The sequence below is a fragment of the Quercus robur genome, chromosome 10 (assembly GCF_932294415.1).
Source record: "Quercus robur chromosome 10, dhQueRobu3.1, whole genome shotgun sequence".
Lineage (NCBI taxonomy): Eukaryota > Viridiplantae > Streptophyta > Magnoliopsida > Fagales > Fagaceae > Quercus > Quercus robur.
In genome coordinates this window covers 5,606,723-5,622,234 of record NC_065543.1, presented here as the reverse complement: position 1 = coordinate 5,622,234, position 15,512 = coordinate 5,606,723, and the positions used below count along the sequence as shown (strand labels likewise).

At 33.2% G+C, this 15,512-nt stretch overlaps 2 protein-coding genes across 3 annotated transcripts; one reads left to right on the top strand and one right to left on the bottom strand.

The window, feature by feature from the left end:
• Positions 1–260: 260 nt before the first annotated feature.
• LOC126702991 (uncharacterized) lies at positions 261–5,309 on the top strand. The gene is made up of 3 exons (XM_050401874.1): positions 261–463; positions 2,229–2,366; positions 4,847–5,309. Exons 1-3 carry the CDS (start codon positions 335–337, stop codon positions 5,024–5,026), a joined length of 447 nt encoding a protein of 148 aa, XP_050257831.1. The 5' UTR covers positions 261–334; the 3' UTR covers positions 5,027–5,309.
• A 1,795-nt stretch (positions 5,310–7,104) lies between these two features.
• LOC126702328 (uncharacterized) lies at positions 7,105–12,764 on the bottom strand. Of its 2 annotated transcripts, XM_050401002.1 has the most exons (3): positions 12,666–12,694; positions 10,053–10,097; positions 7,105–7,543 (listed from the first exon to the last, which is right to left on the bottom strand). In XM_050401002.1, exon 3 carries the CDS (start codon positions 7,501–7,503, stop codon positions 7,312–7,314), a length of 192 nt encoding a protein of 63 aa, XP_050256959.1. In that variant the 5' UTR covers positions 7,504–7,543; positions 10,053–10,097; positions 12,666–12,694; the 3' UTR covers positions 7,105–7,311. The 2 variants fall into 2 exon arrangements, with proteins under 2 accessions (XP_050256959.1, XP_050256958.1); XM_050401001.1 differs by lacking the exon at positions 10,053–10,097 and having other exon boundaries at positions 12,627–12,764.
• Positions 12,765–15,512: the final 2,748 nt, after the last annotated feature.

Sequence of the window (15,512 nt, the reverse complement as noted above, 5' to 3'; positions counted from 1 at the left end):
AATTTTAGAAAGTTAAAATGAATTATAATATTTTGACTTTAATAGATAAAATTTTTAAAAAATTGAAATATATATAAACTCAAACTTATTACGTAATTAAAAAAGAAAAAGAAAAAAAGTAGTTGTTCGGGCATGGGTCGGATACATGGGGTCCGTTACTTCTACCTCAAGAATTAAAATCCTAATAATACTAGTAATAGTAAAAAATAGGTGGTCTCAAAAAAAAAGTAAAAAATAGGCAATAGTTAAAAAGTAAGAAGCAAAAACCCTAAACCCCACAAATTCTCAATTGTCAATTTGCAAGCAAAGTCCTCAGACAGAGACGGAGAGAGAGATGGATTACGCAGCAGGAGCTGAAGAGAGAATGGTTTCGGAGAGAGTGCAACAAAGACTTCACCAGGTCAATATAGCCGCTAAAGAACATCTTTCTCCTATTCAAGACCATGTCAATTTCACCCTTCAGGTTCTACTTCCCTCTCTCTCTGTATGTATGCATGTATGTGTATTATTGTTTTTAAGGACTTCTTTTGGGATGTTCAGTTGTTTTTATGATGTGGGTGTGGTTTGTCTCTGATGGGTATGAGTTCAATGTTATTACTGTTGTTTGGTTGTTTAGAAATTGGTGAAAATAAGGATGGGAATAAGTTCATTTTTTTTATTATTTTTTTTGGGTTTATGGACTTTTTGGGATGTTCAGCTGTTTTTCTAATGTGGGTGTGGTTTGTCTCTGATGGGTATGAGTTCAATGTTGTTTATGCTGTTTGGTTGCTTAGAAATTGTTGGGAAAAAAAGATGGGCATAAGTTCAGTTTTTAATTTTTATGTGTTCATGGACTTTTTGTGATGTTCAGTTGTTTTTCTGATGTGGGTGTGGTTTGTCTCTGATGGGTATGAGTTCAATGTTGTTATTGTTTGGTTGCGGAGAAATTGGCTGGAAAAAATATGGGCATAAGTTCAATTTTTGTTTTTTAATGTGTTTTTGGACTTTTGGGAAGTTCAGTTGTTTTTCTAATGTGGGTGTACTTCGTCTCTGATAAGTATAAGTTCAATGTTGTTTCTACTGTTTGGTTGCTGAGAAATTGGTGGGAAAACAAAAGATGATGATGTGTTGGGTATTGGGTTCTGAGAAAAAATTAGGAAAATTAAACTAATTTAAATTCCCAAGTCTTCAACTTTATGTGTGAGACAGCTGAGTTCAATTCAAAATATATCTAGCACAAATGTTTCATTGTTTAGCTCAGCTTAATGGTTTAGGTTTCAATTTTTGAATTTTTTGTAGGGAAAAAAACGTTGTACAAATGGGTATAAATTTTTAATTTTTAATGTATTTATGGACTTTTGTCTCTGATGGGTATAGGTTCAATGTTGTTTCTACTGTTTGGTTGCTGAGAAATTTGTGGGAAAAAAAGAGAGAAGAAGATAATGATGGGTTGGGTTTTGGCCCTTTTGGGTTCTGTTTGTTTTCTGGAAAAAGTAGGGAAATCAAACTAACTAGAATACCAAGTCTTCAACTTAATGTGCTTTTCGACTTGAGAAGGCTGAATTCAATTCCAAGTGTACTTAGTAGTTAGTACAATTGTTTGGCATATCTTAAGTGATTAAGTTTCAATTTTTAAACGTTTCATTTTGAGAAAAAGTAGGGAAATCAAATTAACTAGAGTTCCAAGTATTCAGCTTTATGTGACTGTGGAGTTGAGAAAGCTGAATTTTATTCAAATTGTATCTAATACAATTGTTTGGCTTAGTTCAAGTGATTAAGTTTCAATTTTTATATTTTTTGGTAGATAAAAACGTTTTACAAATGAAAAATCATTGTCTTTTTTTTTTAATTTTGATTCTTTTCTTCAAGTTTCCCAACATCCATATAGAGTGTTATGTCTTTTGTGGTTTCTGATTTCTGAGAAATTCAATTCAACATACCCATATTTTTGTGCTTTATTACTTTTGAATGGTGGAGCATATATCGTCTAGCTTCAATGGATTCAAATTTCAAACCTTCCCTTTTCCAAGCTTTCTTGGCAACTAATAAATAGAGCACTATTACATCTTTACTATTCAAGGGAGTGTTTAGCTTTCTTGGGTTCTAGTTTCAAATTTTCCCTTTCTCATGCTGTCTTGGCAACAAAATAAAGTATTAATTATATCTTTTGGAGATTAGTCTCTTTCTTCCTCTTTGTTCCTTTTGCACTTCTTTTCTTACAATGAATTTCTCAATGATGATTGATGTAGCAAGCATACTTCAAATGTGCACATGAGTGCTTTGATAGGAGAAGAAGCCAAGATGAGATAAGCAATTGTGTAGAAAATTGCAGTGTTCCAGTTGTTAGATCTCAACAGATGGTTGAGAATGAGATGGCCAAGTTTCAAGTAAGTTTTTTTTCTTTCCTTTTGTGTAATTATTTACTTTTTATTTTGCTTCTCTAATTGATTCCATTTCTTTCGGAGGGATTTATACCCTGGGCAAAATTTCTTGCCAAGAAAAAATTTACAAATATTCAATTTTAAGAAGCTTTGTTAATAGGATGTGTTGTTGAATATGCATTGAATTTCCACAAACCAAAGACAAGGAAAACACTTGCTTGCCTTATCAGGGGACAATTTCCTTTCTGAACAAACTGAGTTGAGATTTAGGGCTTATGTGATTGCTTTTAATTGTGGATTAATATTATTTATCGTAATTGAAACATGTACAATGAAATGTGATTGTTATTAGACTCACTGTCCTCTTCTTTAAATTTCCACAAACTGAAGAAAAGTAAAATACTACATTACCTTTCAGGGGACAATTTCTCTGTTAACAGACTGAGTTGAGGTTTAGGGGTTATATGATTTTTTTAATTGGGGCTGAATATTTATTTATCATAATTGAAACATGTACAAATTTGATTATTATTAGCCTCGTTATCCTCTTCTTTAAATTCTTTTATGGTTTGTTTTACATTTGATCTTTCTTTTTGGCTTTAATTGGTTTTACAGAACCTCATATATGCTCAGTCCTATATTTTCCGCTTGAGTTTCTTGAGGATTTGAAATAGTTCAATTTATGGGGCTCCTAGACTTGGTTGTTGTTTTAATCTGGACAATTGAAACTGTCAAATCATATGATTTTCTTTTTTGTTGCAATATATCAGGGATTCAGGGTAATAAACTGTACCTTCTTAAATGTTACTTGTCATGATGTGGAACCATGTGCTACTCCTTTTTTGCATTGATAATATTTGCTTGATATTTGGTGAGTAATATAAGATAAGTGGAAAGTCTGTAGAACTAGTGGATTGTTATTCTTAAAACACCTTTATGGGACAACTTACAAGTTTCTAGATCTACATTTTATTTGTTTTATTTCCAAATTGATTGAAGATAGTCCCATGTATTTGCATCTCTCTACCTCCTTTCTTCTTTGCATCACCACAACCTTCATGGAAGTACTTAAGGATATCTACACTTTACATTGACTTCCCCCCATTATTGGATATTCTTTTGTTTATTTCTTTCTTTTCCTGACCCTAGAGTCTCTTCTATTGAACTGTAAAATTCCTTTATGGTTCATTTGGATAGAAGTATTAAAAAAAATTATTTCGATTTCAATTTCTAGTTTAAATGGCTTGAATAAATATGGGGGGCAATTTTTTTTTCCCTGTTGATGAAATCTATGGATGGATTTGAGCTTTATTAATATGTGGATTTGAAATGATTAGATATAAAAATGTTAATTTCAAACCCACAACATACCAGTGTTTTTGTTAGAGCAAAACCTCCAAAGCTCAAATCATCTTTTTTTATTTTTGGATAAGTTCCAAAGCTCAAATCATCTTGTGTAGTTAAATTCATATAAAGCAATTTATATTAGCAACTGTTCTTCAAATCCTTGATTTTGGATCCTCAAATCTAATTGCAACCTTATTCGGTGTATGAGATTTCAAATTAAATGTGATCAAATGTGATAGATGGTTTATTGGCTCAACCTTTCGCTTGCAGTAGACTACCTAATGGGATGAGCCAATTACCAATGGCCGGGTTTCAATATTTAGGATCTTGTCTAGTTTGACCTTCAGTTGAATTTCTAATTTTATTTTCTGGTGACTAGTTGCCACCATTTTCATTCATGAATAATCCATAAGAATTAATTAGGATTATTCTTGCTATGATTACCAAGTGCTTTTCTCTTGACTCAATTAGACAAGTTGTGTAACTAGAAAATAACTCCAGGTGACAATGGATAGGTACTACCTCCATTGCAAATTCCTGACATTGAGTGGTTGCACCATTTTTAAACCTGGCAGTATTAATGGTCTTGCACCCTTGGAATCTATCTCAGGGAATGTTAATTGATAAGAGGTCTTAGTTTGCTTGCCTGATGGTTCCTCTTAGAACAAAGATGTAATCACATCTACCTTCTAGAGTTGTTGATATTAATCTCAAAATTGAAACTACTGTTCAGGAATACTATGAGCATGGAAATGGAAAGAAAGTTGTTAATATTTGGATAGAATTTTTTTATCAAAAAACAATTGTTGGATAGAATTCAGTTTGTCCCAAGACATTTTAAGATATTCTACAAGCGAGTGTGAGACAAACAATAATTAAGCTATTTGGTGTTTCTTCTTGGGAATATTCTAAAATATATTGTAAACATTTGTGTGCCTTCCTAATTTTCCCTTTTGAACTTATTAAGCTGAAGTTTTATGTATGAGTATAAGGATGTGTTTTTGTGTGTGGGCATGAGCATGCCCGCTAAGTCATTATATGTATTTAAGTTTGCAGAATATTTTTCTTTTCCTGGCCATTGCTGAAGAAATTTCTCAATACTAATAAAGATTATTCAAATATTATTTTATTGGATGCAGGAAAAATTGAATAGATCGCTGATGGTTTGCCAAGACAAGTATGAGACAGCTAAGCAACAGAACAAACCCGGTGCACTAAATGATTTGGAGTCCTGTGTGGATCAATCAACCCAGGACGGCATCAAGATGCTGCCACATCTTTGTCAAAGGTTGAAGGCTGCCTTTTCAATTAGTAATTAAATGAAAGAGTAACCTTATTTTAATCACATTCAAATCCTTGGAAACTGAAAAAGATAATGGTGAAAGATATTGAACTCTGTTTTGCAATTCCTTTTTAGGCCTCAAGATCAGTCACTAGTTTCATATTATTTAAATTGCAGTCAACAATTGATGTTTTAAAATACTCAGGAATTTTAAGTGTCAGTGTCATATTTTTGGTGACACTGAATCATAAAGATGTATGAGTGAATAATATACAAATTTAGCTCAAAACAGATTTATATGGATGGCTGGAAATTCTTCAGATGTGCATGTATTTTGATCTCTGAATGATGACCATAGGAATGATGGAAAACAATGGAAATCTGCTTGTGAACTCAGATATAATATTAATTTTTTGTGATGCAGGACAAAGTTTAGAGAAGCTCAAACGGGCACTTTTTCAAATAAGCTAGTTTGGGTTGTCTTTGCAAACAAAATTAAAATGCTGCTTACAATTTTTGATGGATGAAAGATGACATCTAATTTTGTAAATACAGATGCGAAGTTTCATAGATAGATAGATAGAAATATCAAATATGATTCATGCAAGAAATTTGAATATGTAAATATGGATATAATGGTTGCAGGAGCTGTAGAAAAACAACTACTTGCACAATATTTTCATCACCCCCAACACGTTTCAGCTAAATTTTTTAATCATTCCTAAATTCACTGTGTAATGTTTCCTAGGCTACTAATACACCTCATGTATACAGGCAATAATTTCAAATTTGCTGAAAAGGTAGAGAATTAGAACACTTTATTTTGACTTTATTTTTATTCACCCATCATGGATTTTTCCAAATTTGTCAATTGGAGAAGTAATAACACTCACAAAACCATAAGTGAGTTTGATTTAGGTGAAAATAAGTGCGATGCTTTCTTTAGTTTAGATTCGAGAAGATGGTTTTACACTTATCAAGTGATTGACACACCATTAGAATTAAGAACATCTTTTACAAGTTGATGTTAAATAGTTAAACAAGAAAATTGTATCGAGTGCCGGTCCTGTTAAGTTCACAATATGCTGCCCCACATAGCAAAAGGAAATACTAGTTTGATAGTTGGACAATTTTCACACAATAATATTAATTATAAGGAAATTTCAAAAAAAAAAAATTAAATATAAAGAAGACACTATACTTTAAGATTTCTTTTGCATTATTTTCCAAGATATGGAATCGATACAAAGGGTTGAAGCATACATCTTACACAACAAATTTGGATTCCAAATACCTGCATAAAAGCGAGATGGGATTGAAGAAAACAGCGTGATAAGCCATGAGAGACTCTTTGACACCTAAGTTAACATCCCTCATTTTTTCATAAAACCCATTTTTTTTAGGGTTCCCAATATTCAGGAATGATATTGTTGCCTTTTACCTTAATTTTAGCCATTTTCTTAATTATGGCCATGATAAGGGGCATTGCTGCCTCCATTATGGAGAATTATGGGCTGATTTTGGATTCTCTTAATTTTGGATGAGATTTTAGGCATTTAACCATTACCCCTAATTATGAGAAACTGATTGGATTTTCTCATGCACATCATAAAGTATTTGATTCCTAGCTTTCTCCATTTCTATTTTCATTCAATCAACTTGTACCGTTGTACAAGCCTTTCCACGAAACACCAAAAAATAATGTTCTCTTAACTCTTTAAATTAATACTAGATAAGAAATAACTTACTTATATTGATTGGGAGTGGCTGTCCGCCCTTTATATTTATACTGAATAATTTTTCTACCTGGGGAGTCCTTTTGAGTAGCCACAAATGTCCAAAAGCTTAACCCAATATTCTAAAACTAGTCATCAGTATCATCGTTGATCAGAATGGATGGTAGGTCTTCCATTTCCATACTTGAATTGGTACATTTGTCAACTCAGAACAGTTTTCATTACACAGCCTATCAGAGACATGATCACATCTTCATCATTCACATTGCCTCCTGTATTGTTCACTTCAATGGACTTCTTGTTTGTGTAACTTTAGCTTGATAGCTTCCCTACTATATTTGCCCTTTTCAACTCCTCTTTATCTCACACATGCACAGAATTGAAGAACAAAACTATAGCATGCTCACTTTCACAAAAAACATTTAACTTTGTACGTGCTTACATTATTACAAAGCTGGTTTTATTATTAAACCTTTAGTGCCATGTCTGAAGATAAAACAATAAACTCAGATGATCTCTCTCACTATCACAGAATTAAAATTCAGCTGTGTCCCCTGATTACATTATTACTAAACTGGGTACTAAGTTAAACCTTTGATGGCACGGTTGACACATCCTTGCTTTTCTGCTCTTCAAACTTATCAATAGCCACCTGCAGTTCATCACCACTGGCAACAGCTCTCATGGTGTAGAAGTACACACTAAAGACAAATCCTGTCAAGCTTCCGGCGACAACTAGATTCTTCATCTTAGGTGCAAGGCTACTAAATCCAGCCATTTGCAAGGAAAAATATAAAGCACTTTGTGATCTTTGATTCCTGCAATTACAGAGAATTTATTGCATTAATCTATTTTCTGAAAGCCAGAAAATGTCCAAGCTTGAAACGAGATACTAAACACAGCAGCCATAAGGGCAAAAATATGGATATGATTGTTCCAAAAACAGAAAAACAAAGAAGGTTGAGCACAAATAAATGGAAAATAGTACTGGTATAGCATCACAGAAGCCCAGAACTTACTCTCTTCTCCCACCGCCCCAGAAATTGTATATAATATATATTTCACAGTTAGAAAGATGCATCAGCCCAGAATATCTTGAAAAATCAAATAGTATACAACAATTATGCATGGGAATGTAATAGATCAAAAGAAATAATTGTTCTATGGAGAGAACTTCCTAGAGCAACACAATCTACCATATAACAGATTTAAAAATGTAATAGCTGATATTTTAAATTCAGATTTAGAATGTTGAGCTAAAGATTATTAACAACCTGTAGGACTCAAAATAAAGTAACGTTATATTGGAAGAACTAATTTATATGCTGAGAACGCTTGATCGAGCATTAGAATTTTACAAAAGTTGGGGCAGGAGGTATTACTCATTGGAAAACCCATTCAAAATACACTGATACGAGGCAAATTTGGCACAAAGGATCAGCAGTAGTAGTATATTCTTTTTTTGATAAGTGAGTTTTGGTTCCAAGAGGAGGGGGAAGGGGCGTTTGAGCTAGTGACTTCCACTTCCTGAGGCATGGCTCCTAGCTGATTGTGTTACCCCTTTAGGTTATCAATAAAATTAGGTTCTTGAAGGGATGTTTTCCATGAGTTTCAATATCACTATGATCTAAAAAATACTATCACCAAATAAGTACAAAAGGACATCATTATTCATATATATCAAATTTCCAAATTTCTGCAAACCAAGCCAAATCATTGTTGTTTACTTGTTTTTGTCTTGTAAATATATAAAGGAAAGATAGTTACCAGCAACCATCCACTTCTCTGTTGGACGACATTTTCCTCCAAATTTAGAGGAAAGTCCCTCCAACTTAACTAATACGTAGTTACTCAAATGAATACCCCACATGTACTTTTATTACATGACCTATCTAATAGCTATGCGACTTCTTTAGATGACTTAATGAGCCATGTGATTAAAATAAATGTTGATGGTTTGGTTTTATGAGCTCCCATGTAATTGGTTGGAGAAGAGTTGTCTAACCAAGTTTGGAAGAAAACTTTCTTCTTAGTCTAAATAAAATTGTAAAAGGTGTAAATCTCAACAAAAAAGAAAATAGAATGATTCTCAATTACTTTAATATTGTAAGGAAGCTATACTATTATTAAGAGAGTAGAACCCTTTGATGAAATGAGGGTGACCACGAAATTTAAAAAGTTCATTTATGGGAATTTTTTTTTGTTGTCCATTCCTCTAAACTCTAAAAAATATCACTTACAATATAGGGTAATCCATTCGACTTAAAAGAAAAGATGCAAGGGTATCTACACAATTAACAAACTAAAATCTGCTTAGCAAAAGTGACACCACTCTTCAACCAGTACATAAAAGCAAACTTCCCTAGTATCAATCAATTACCATGCCTTACAAATCACAATATTTTATGTCTCTCCATCCTTCCTTCCCCTCTCTTCTACATCTTTCTCAAATTCAAATAAACCCAATTGTCTTATTTTGCTAAAAGGAAACTAATTCCTGAGTGGCTGAATGACAATAATCAAAGCTGTAACTCCAAGACAGTCGTCACTTGGTTTCAGGAAAAAGGTATTGCCTTTGTTGTGTCTATAGCCAGTCACTCACTTGAGTCCTCAAGGGAGATTTGAAAGCAGGAAGTCAATCAAAATTATACTCAAAATGAATTTCCATTTGAGAATTTTATGAATATTTTCAAATACAAATTAAAAAAAAAAAAAAAAAAAATCTTATGTATCAAAATTTTCTTGGTATTAGTCTCAATAAATTTCTCAAAAAGTGATTAGTGAGAAATTTATGCAAAAGATTCAATAAGTGATTAGTTACAATTAAGTACCAAACAACTATCAAGACAAAGAAAAGGAAAATGTTTTCAAAGCTCCCAGTCTCAAAGAGTCAAAACCACAATAAAGTTAATAACTAAAATAAGTTAAAATTAAAATTTAATAAACAACATAAAAAAAAAAAAGAAAAAAAAGAAAAGAAAGAAAGAACTTATGGGGTGACTTTAAAATCAAGATAACTTCTAAAAACTCATTTCATCTATATATCTCAACAAGATTGCATCTTTGAATGAAATTTGTGACACAGTGAAACACTGATACTGACCACAACAAAGACAACGTGAAGTTATTTTACATGAGAGCCACTGACCCATTTGCAACCTAAGTAAAACTAAGACATACATACATTCATACATAATAGGCATAGATAGAGATTGAACTAAACAAGAGACACAATCGAATCGAACTCAAAACTTCTCATGTCGGAAACAGCCACACATCATAGAAAAAAACATGTGAAAAGATTAACAGAGAAAGAGAAATGCACACCAATGATGATTCGAAGCCAACTTCTTCTCAGCTCTCTCTCTCTCTACTTCTGTTGGAGTGTTTTTGGGAATTCTGCTTTGAGTAGCCCTGGTTGGGTTTTTAAGGAATATTTTTGGGCCATTTGTCCTTTTTATTGGGCTTGAATCTCTTATATTTTGACTTAGTTTAGACCCAGTGTAAAAAGGCCCAAAAGGGCCTAAAATATTAAAAGTAGGACTGGGTTGGGATTTTTGGTTTCAGTTCTTTCTGCAATCACAAACATTAATCTCAAGCCCAAGGATCTGTAACCAAAAACTCATCAGTAGAGCATGAAGCTTTTTCCTAGCTGAATTTGGGTGGCTGTAGGTTGTGTTGTATTTGGGTTATGGTGGCAGTGCGTTGGTGCTGGGTTTGGCCCTCAAAAGTCTAGTCAACACGCCGGTACCGTCGCTCTGCTGACCCGACCCGGCCACCTTGGTCATCGTCACGGCCCGCAGAGGCTCCCTCCGCTTCACCAACGTCATCTCCACAGCCACATTCTCATCCTCCGCCTTCAACACCACCCTCCACGCTGTCCTGCGGCATCGGCAGCGCCACCATGAGCTGCGACTGAAGCCTGAGAGCCATCTGCTCCTCGTCGTCCCCAGCCGACATTCCGAAACCCTAGCTCCTGATCTTTCGCCACTATCGACGACGCCGAGCCCATCGTCGACGACGACGAAGCGGAAGAAGACGAAGACACGCGGCCGGGACTTTCCACGGGTTCTTCATTGCGGTAGCTCAGAGCGAGGTGGAAGATCTCCGAAGGTCGCTTCCAGCCTAATCCCCAAGACATTGTGCGAATCCGGATCCGAGATTTAGGGTTTCGACGCGGCGATCTGATCGGAAGGCGGGGAATTGAGGAGGCGGTGGAGTCGCATTTTTTTTTTTGGGGGGGGATTAGAATGCGAAGATGATCATTGTGGAGAAGAGGAATGTGGAGAGAAAGGAATGGTGGAATTTTTAGGGTTAGGGATTTGAGAGAGAGAGTCAGAGAAGATGAAGTTGATAATGGCGGGAGAGACCGAGAGAAAACGCTGGTGTTGAAGTTCACAGAAAAGAGAGAGAAATGTGAAACTGAAATAGCTGTTATACTTTTTTTTTTTTTTTTTTGCTACAGTTTTTTATTTGCTAGTGGTTGTGAACAACTTGATTTCAGTTTGAAGTTTATATGGGAGTATTTTATAACGTTTATTATTGATAATATTACTCTTTTACCCTCAAACTATACTTTTTAATTGAAAAAAAAAAAAAAAAAATCTTTTTTCATCTTCTTAAATATAAATTTGATATAATTAAAGGTCGGAGCTTGGCATGCCCAATGAGATCGACTAGCATTCTAGCAATGAGTTAATACTGGTAAAACTTGATGAGATTGAATCGAGTTATGAGGTTTCCATATGGAAATCAAATGAACCACACTTGTTTAAAAGAGTTTTGTGCAATTCCTTGCTTCCCTAGTCACAGACCGTCATGGTGCTAATCCTCTCATCATCTCCACTTCACATGTCAGCATCCCTCCTCACCCTCCCCATCTCATACCTAATTTACATGGAGTTTCGATAGAGATTTTTAGATATCCATCAATTTACCGATTTGTCAACAATGATGTCACCTAAATTGTTAACATCGACAAGACAACCAATAGGTACAATAGATCAAACTGCGATTAACAACATGCATATTCACAGCCGACAACAATTTTAATTCCTTCAAATCCCGATGTGATCAAGTCAGTTAGTGGGTTGACACTAAACAACTTGTGATCACTTATAATCATAATTATATTGAAATTTCCCCCGCCACCCCCAATTATCAAATTATTAAAAAAATAATAATTATACTTGAAATCGTTGTATTTTTAAAATAAATTCTTAAAAATAAAGTTGAGCTTTTCAAAAAAAAAAAAAAAAACAATAATATTAGGAAGTGAAGAAAATAATAACATTGAAATGTTTCAAATTTATAAGAACTAAATTAACTAGTAGCGCGTGAGTGTGGCTTGATGGTAAGAGTTCTCATATCACTTCACATGATATTTGGCATGAGTTAAGTGGTTCAAGCAGTGATGCTTCTCCAAATATGTTATGCCCACAACAATAACCACATCAAAACCTTGGTAATGCACATAATATTACCTAATCATCACGTGGTATGAAGTCAATGAATTAACATTCCCATTTTTTATTCATCGAAAGAAAGATGAAGAAGAATAGAAAAAAAATTACTCATGTCCGGAGTAAATTAAACTTATAATAAGTTATAACTCATAACCAATATCGTAACTGGATCAATACAATAGTGAAACACTGATACTGACCACAACAAAGACAACATGAACTTATTTTACATGAGAGCCACTGACCCATTTGCAACCTAAGTAAAACTAAGACATACATACATACATACATACATACATACATAATAGGCATAGATAGAGATTGAACTAAACAAGAGACACGATCGAATCGAACTCAAAACTTCTTATGTCGGAAACAGCCACACATCATAGAAAAAAACATGTGAAAAGATTAACAGAGAAAGAGAAATACACACCGATGATGATTCGAAGGCAACTTCTTCTCAGCTCTCTCTCTACTTCTGTTGGAGTGTTTTTGGGAATTCTGTTTTGAGTAGCCACGGTTGGGTTTTCAAGGAATATTTTTGGGCCATTTGTCCTTTTTATTGGGCTTGAATCTCTTATATTTTGACTTAGTTTAGACCCAGTGAAAAAAGGCCCAAAAGGGCCTAAAATATAAAAGTAGGATTGGGTTGGGATTTTGGTTTCAGTTCTTCGGCAATCACAAACATTAATCTCAAGCCCAAGGATCTGTAACCAAAAACTCATCACTAGAGCATGAAGCTTTTTCCTAGCTAGATTTGGGTGGCTGTAGGTTGTGTTGTGTTTGGGTTATGGTGGCAGTGCGTTGGTGCTGGGTTTGAGTCTGGGTTTGGTTGGTATTTGTACTCAAATTTTCATTTTCAGTATTCAAAAAAATGAGTTTGAATATAAAAAATTAATACACATTTTTTCTGTTTTTATTTTCACTATAAATGAATAAAGTGGCTTATTTGTAAAAAAAAAAAAAAACTCAAAATTTGTATTGAATTTTTAATTGAAAAGTGAAAAGAGAAAACAAAAAAAGCAGACAAGAAAATTTGTGCCAAATATAAAATGAGTTGGAAATAGAAAATGAGTACAAGATTAAAGATTTGAGAAAGAGACAATGAGTATTGAAAATGAAAAGTGAAAATAAATACACATCTAACACAGACCAAAGAAAATTTAAGGAACTACACTTAAAGTATTGTATCTAACTTTCACCCAATCTGTAATATCTACTTTATGTTGATTGCTCTTATTATCAGAATATGATGCCAATTGGTTTATCATGTAGGCACGGTTCGAACCACTTCTTCAATGATGAGAGAGGTTTTACTAGTTAAATTAATTGAAACCCACTAATACAACTTAAAAAAATTATTGTGAGATTTTGTTGTACTAGTAGACTTTTTGAATCGGTAGTAATCGATTGGGATTGTAAGAACTAAAACGATTCAATTCAATTCGATTTGATTTTAACAACATTGGTACTCATAAGAAGGGCAACGATATAACATTAGTATGAAATACTAGCCTCATCACCTGCACTTTGTGCGTGAGATGAGGGTTTTTTTTTTTTTTTTTTTTTTTTTTTTTTTTTTTTGTGTGGATAAGTTTGTTTTGAAGACATGGATTAATAGGCGAGTATCCTATTTTGTAGGCATTTTAAGTGGAGTTGGAGATATATTTTTACAAGTTGTCCTCAAGTTTTTTCCCTATTAAACGTAAGACTTAGGGGTATTTCTGAACTATATAAAAGTCCAGTTTAAAGAGGAGAATCCTCTTATAAATAGTATAGATGAATACGAAATTAACTCTAAAGAAAGCCTAAAAGCTTGGACTTTTCACCAATATCTGTGTTATACTGAGTGTGAGACCCAATAAATTGGATATATAAATAGGATGGTGAAAATTTCTGTGAAGTTTTATGTGTTTATAGCAGAACTACTCTCCCATATAAGCCAATTTTGTTTTTTTGCTAAACCCCCATGTAAGCCAAATAGAACAAGTGAACAATATAACAAAAAAAGAGAAAATTTAGGACCGTAACATTTTGTGCCACAACTTTGATGTTATAGAATATAGACTATAACTGGTGAAGAAAAAATGATAACTCTATGTAAAAGTGACAATAACAAGTAGTTAGTTACAATTTACCACATAAAATAGTTGTAGAAAATACTGTAATAAATGTTGTAGTTATAGAATAACTCGGAAAAATAAAGAGCCATATATCAATATAAATAAGAACAAAACAATAGTTAATTCTCTTCCTTTTCTTTTCGTTTGTGGCTCTTATGCTCTACGTTCTTGGGTTGCATGAAAAATATCTTATACATGTGACTATTGCGGTTGAGTTTCTTTTTTAACTACATTGTTGCATAGCGAACTCTTTGATTACTTGAGGGTCCATAAGATTTTTCCATGTTTGCTACATGAAAGGTGAATTTAATTTGATTAACTTTCTAAAAAAAAAATAATAATAATAATAATAATTTGTTAAAATCTTAAAATCCTTTCTCTTTTTAAGTATCCACAATGTTTAAGGTTAGAGCTTTTACCAAGTTCATTGTTGACTTCGAGAGCAATCTAAAGACCCTTTTCAAGGCCAACAATCTCTAAAGCCATTATGTTATTAGAAATAAAAATTTTCATTAAAAAAATATTTTTTAATATATCGATAGTTGAAAGTAAGGAAATTTGAACCATGAATATATTCATTAAAAACATTAATTAAGAAGTATCAATTGAGTTACAAGACTCTTAACTTTTATTTCAAAATTTTATTCCTCAGATTTATGTATAAAATAGATAAGTCTAATATAGAACCATTCAACTTACAGACAATTTGGACCTAAAAATATGAGTGCAAAGATAGGAAATAACATTAACATCGTGACTCTCACCTAATGTGATGTATAATTAAGTTCTGGAAATAAAGTTGCACATCTTATTCCTGAGAGAGATTAATGCCGCAGACAACAATGGAGAATTTTTTTTTTCTTTCCTTTTAGACTTAGAAGACAAAGATCGAAGAAAAGCCAATTACGTAAGACAAAGACATGAAATTATGCGAGATCGGAGTAGTTTAGTTCCAAATCAAACAACATGCATGCAAGTTACAAATGGTTCCTAATGTTGAAATTACAAGAAGAAATCGGTTTTGAAAAAGAATTCCTGTCAATTTGACTGAGCAATATCATTAGATGCAAATGTTAATTATACGACCCTTTATTGGTGAGATGATAGTTTTCAATCTTCAAACATTTTGCGTTGGCTTAATGTCATTGATGATACACGTACTTTATTAGATTTTTTTGTTTAGCATTTATATCCAT

Excerpts from the sequence above, each read along its gene's own strand:
- LOC126702328 (XM_050401001.1), bottom strand. The coding sequence starts at position 7,503 with ATGGCTGGATTTAGTAGCCTTGCACCTAAGATGAAGAATCTAGTTGTC.
- LOC126702991 (XM_050401874.1), top strand. The coding sequence starts at position 335 with ATGGATTACGCAGCAGGAGCTGAAGAGAGAATGGTTTCGGAGAGAGTG. Across the intron at positions 464-2,228 it reads ATGTCAATTTCACCCTTCAG|CAAGCATACTTCAAATGTGC; the intron begins GTTCTACTTCCC and ends TGATTGATGTAG. Across the intron at positions 2,367-4,846 it reads ATGAGATGGCCAAGTTTCAA|GAAAAATTGAATAGATCGCT; the intron begins GTAAGTTTTTTT and ends TATTGGATGCAG.